We start from the raw sequence: 4,527 nt of genomic DNA on the forward strand, positions 1-4,527 counted from the left end.
TGAGATAGGATAGATATTTGTATGTGTAGCGGTTCTAAACTCTAGGCGAGTTCCGGGTAATACTTAGTGCTCTAGCTAAGCTCCGCCTAAGCTCTAATACTATCCTAAGCAAGGTTAGAAGATTCCTCTAGCCTACATCAAACTCTAGCTAGGTTCCAGCGCAATCCTAAGCGAGTTCAGATAGCTGCACTAGTCCTAAGGCTACCTAGCCAAGGCTTCTTATCCCTAGGCTTCCGCCTGTTACAACCTCCTCTCTCCCTTAGGGCGAACTTTACCTAACTGCTCTTAAGCTTAGTAAAATCTAATCTGCCTCTGTTAACTTACTTCTATAGGTATTAATTTCCTAACCCTACACTAAAGTAACAATGCGACACCCTATAGCTCTGTAACGTAGTCCTGTTATTCGCGTATGTTACGCAAAATCTGCTTAATCTTTACATCCGCTGCAGCCTGTTTGCGATCGCTCTACGTTTCTACTATAAAGCATGCTTAACTCTGCTGTAAGTCCGCTGTTTAGTCGCTAACTTTCTATGTTGCGCGCTGTATTTTAGTCCCCTCTCCGCGCTGTTTACAACTTTAATCTAACTTCTTTACAGGCTCTGTTACTATCCTAACCGCAAGTTTATTGCGCCGCTCTTACTTATTTGCTACCCTGCTTTATTCAATCGCGTATAACAAACTTACCTAGAAATCCGCGCTAATTGCGCTTCTCCTCTTACTGTAGGAGTCCTGTGCTTAGCATATCTCGTAGCTATAAGAGTAGGTGTTAGAGACGCTTAGGAACTCTAGAATAGTTACCCTATATTAATAACAATAATATAACTAAGTACCTCCGCTACGCCTTTAGTGCCCGTAACAAGAAGCCTAGCACCTTACTTAGCCGCCCCTAGAACTCTAGTAACAACCCTAACGACAGTAATAACGGCAGTCCTAGCGACTTACTTACTAGCTAAGCTCTGCGCTCCCTTAACATAGCGCTTAAGAAGCTAAATAAGAACTTAATTTATTTAGAGTGCGCTAAGCACATTATAGAGAGAGTTTAGTATAGTTATAATTAAATAACTACGCGTTAGAAGTCTTGCGCGCGTTGCTGTAAGAAGAACTGCTACTGCACTTTAGTAAGTTCTTTACCCTAATTGTAAGGCGTAACTGTAGGCAATAGTGCTTGCTTTACGTTACTAAGGATAGTAGGAGATAGCTTGTATATTCAGACTACAGGTGTAGGTTGTAAAGAGAATAATCCTTGCCTCTCTCTATAGAGCGAGGCGCGCCTTATAAGTAGGTTTAGCGCGTACTCTATTTCTTTAAGAGACGTGTGCCTTAAGTCCTTATTATAGAACCTCCCTCTCTAGGCTAGCGTCCTTAACAGCAGCGGCCTTAATAAAAACCTCTCCTGTTGTTTTAGGAGTAGGAAAAGAGTGTCCTCTACTATGCGCTCTAGGTCTATTGCGCTTGCGGCTCCTCTGTGTTGTTCTTATGTAGCTTGTATAATGCTTAGAACTTACTCTATAGTAAGGAGATATAATAGAAAGAGTTGTAAGGACTGTTGCTTTGTTGTAATACTGTTGCCTTATTGTAATAAAAATTTCTTATGTTGTTAAGGTAAAGGCGGAAAATTTTTCGCTCGCTTGTAGTGATAGCAAACAGTTGTTGTTGTAATATATTGCTGTTATCCTCTATATCTCTTACACGCTTAACACCTTTGCATTGTACACTACATAACGATACAACACACACTTATCGCACACTACTTACACTCTAAGATAGTCTACTATTCTATTCCTAAGTATATTTTAAAAACTGTCTTTAAGGATACTAGTCCTTACGAGTAGAGCGAGCGCGACAAGCGGGTGTTAGAGGTAGCTATTACGCTGACTTGCCTGCGCTGCGCACAAGGCGTAGCTAATAGCAAAAAGCTTTGCAAGAAGCTTAGAAAGAAGCGCTATAGCTATTATATTAAGGGCAATTGTAGCAATTGCTTCTTAGTAACTTTCCCCTTAGTTTTCCTAGACATTTAGACTTTTGCTAACATTTTGTAAGTTTCTAAGGATATAGTTAGTAAGCTCAACTAGCTGTATCACCTTTAGGTTAAGTATAACACTGCTGTGTTAAATTCCAACAATCCTAGGATTAGTGCTACTGTGCTAGGTGCTAGCGCTAAGCTTGCGCGTTGCTAGCGCTAATTTAATCTCGAGCTCGCGACCCGCCGCTGTACCGCTGCCTATACAGGTACTTTAATAGGAGTTCCTACCTAGATTCCTAAGACTAGTGCGGACTTCCTAAGCTTAATCTTAGTTAAGCAGCGCAGGATCGCAGGCGCTTTAGAGCAGGTTGTTAAGCACATAGCATACTTAGTATACGCTTCTTCTATAAGTTCTACTTTTTAACTTTATTTTACTAATTTTAAATTTATAGAATAGCATAGCTAGTAAGGATAATAATTCTACTAATTCTGATAATCTAAGCACTCTTAGCGACGATAAGTCGCAGGTTGATGGCTTAGAGGGCGCTGGTGGTTCAGGTGATAGTTCTGGAGGCGGTAAGGATAGTGGGGCTGGTGAGACTAGTGATAGTGTTGAGGGTAGTAGTGGTGATTGAGTGGTTTTGTAGATTTCTGTTTGTTTGTTTTTTTTATATGCATAGATACTCTAGTTCCCTTATATTAGGATTGCGCTTCTTGCGCGCTACGAACAAGACCTTCCTGCTCTTCCTCTTTGTCTCTTATGCTGTGCGCTTTAATTAAACTCTTAGATTAAGTCTTCTATATTTTTAAAATCTAAAGCTAGAGTCTAGGTATCCTAGGATTTATTGTAGCCTTTCTAGCGCAGCTAATATTGCAGTTAGCCTTTTCTTATTTTTTTTCCTAGGACTTTCTTAACCTCCTAAACCTCTTTGCCTTCTAGAGTGATTTTAGGCGGTTAGGTGTTATTTTCTTAATTTTCTCTAGGTTTCTATTGTTCTAAGAGTAATACATAGAATATATTATAAATGCGATAGTTTAGTAGTAATTGCAGGCGGTAAGCCTGCGTTCTAACTGCGTCTTTGTAAAGGTTATCCTTAGATAACTTAAGAGTTAGTTCTTAGGGAATAAGTAAGTGCGATGGACGGGGTTAGTATAATAGCACGATTAGTAGATCGATGTAATATTACGAGGGGTTGTATAAGAACGAAGTATAATCCTTAGATTGAATACTAGAGTCTTGTACGAAGTTGAACACACTAAGCTATAAGGGTTTAGTGTCTAAGCTATATACTAATAAGTGTTGCGCTTAGTACTAAGCGTGTAAGTGCTCGTCACTAAGCGATACAGTGTTAGGTTTAGTTATTAGCTAACTAGTCCTGCTCACTGCTAAGCACCTGTTCTTAGTCTAGCGTGTACTTGCTCACTACTAAGCAGTCACGTGACTACGGCGTGGTTGCTGTGCCGCAATCCTTTAACTGTGCCGCTTGATCCTCTAAAGTGATTACGCTTACCCTCGTCTCCTCTTAGGTGCAGATCGTAATAGTCTTATACACAGAAGGGCCCTATAAACTTACTAGACAGCTTTTTGTTTAGTTAGTAGAGTATGTTAATATATTTTGTACTTAATAACACTAGGTCTTCTTAGTGGAAAACTTTAGGTTTGTGTTTGTTGTTGTAGTAGCGGCTTTAGTACTCTTGCGCTCTGCGCAGCTGTTCCTTAGCTAACGCGCGTGCGCTGTGTATGCGCTGCACCTTATTAACAGCGTCTAGTACCTCCCTTTCTTGCTAGCTGTCCTTAGGTAGCACAGAAAGTAATAGGTGTTTCCTATATACTGCGTAGAATAGTGTTAATTTTGTTGATTTATAGATTAAGTTGTTGTAAGCAAATTAGGCAGTAGAGAGCAATAAAGCCTAGTTATCCTGTGCGTCCGTAGTAAATATTCTTAGGTATTGCTCTATAGTCTAATTCTAGCGTTCTGTTTACCTATCTGTCTGTAGATAGAAAGCGGTGCTAAGCCTGCGCTTTACCTGTAGCTAGTAGTAGATCTCTGTCTAGAAAGCAGAAGTGAAGATTAACCTCTAGTCTAATATAATACCTTTTTAAGTACTATACCGCAAGATAATATAATTAAAATAGGATTTAGTAAATTGCTTCGCGTTCTATATCTTTAAAGCGGGTATATAGATCGCTATCTTTAAGAAGCGGTTGACTATTACTAGTACTATATTAAAGACGCAACCTAAGTTGTCCTTTGCTAGTAGCAATCTAGTAACAAAATTAAGTAACACCTCTTTAAAGATATCTTCTAGGATTAGCAGCGATGCTAGCTTGCTGTGCTTACTGTACCTTAGAGCTTTGCTCCTTTAGTATATTACATAAGTCTGTACGTAATCCTAAACGTCTTAGCTTAGCGATAGCTAATAGTATAGCCTGCTAATTAGCTTAAGCGTTCTACGTGCGCTAAAATAGCCTGCTATGTGTGTGTTATAGTTCTAGGACAAAATCTCCTGCCTAATAGCTAGTTCCTCTAGAATATATATCCTACTATTGTATCTTAGAACTT

The 4,527-nt window shown here is 39.5% G+C and overlaps 1 protein-coding gene across 1 annotated transcript; it reads right to left on the reverse strand.

The window, feature by feature from the left end:
- Nucleotides 1-4,123: 4,123 nt before the first annotated feature.
- On the reverse strand, nucleotides 4,124-4,327 carry CC77DRAFT_951449 (hypothetical protein; the record flags this gene model as incomplete). Its single annotated transcript, XM_018535382.1, has 1 exon — nucleotides 4,124-4,327. A coding segment is annotated over one exon (204 nt), but the record flags the coding sequence as incomplete, so codon positions are not given.
- Between the last annotated feature and the right edge of the window lie 200 nt (nucleotides 4,328-4,527).

This window comes from Alternaria alternata (genome assembly GCF_001642055.1).
Source record: "Alternaria alternata strain SRC1lrK2f unplaced genomic scaffold CC77scaffold_54, whole genome shotgun sequence".
In the NCBI taxonomy this organism is placed as follows: Eukaryota; Fungi; Ascomycota; class Dothideomycetes; order Pleosporales; family Pleosporaceae; genus Alternaria; species Alternaria alternata.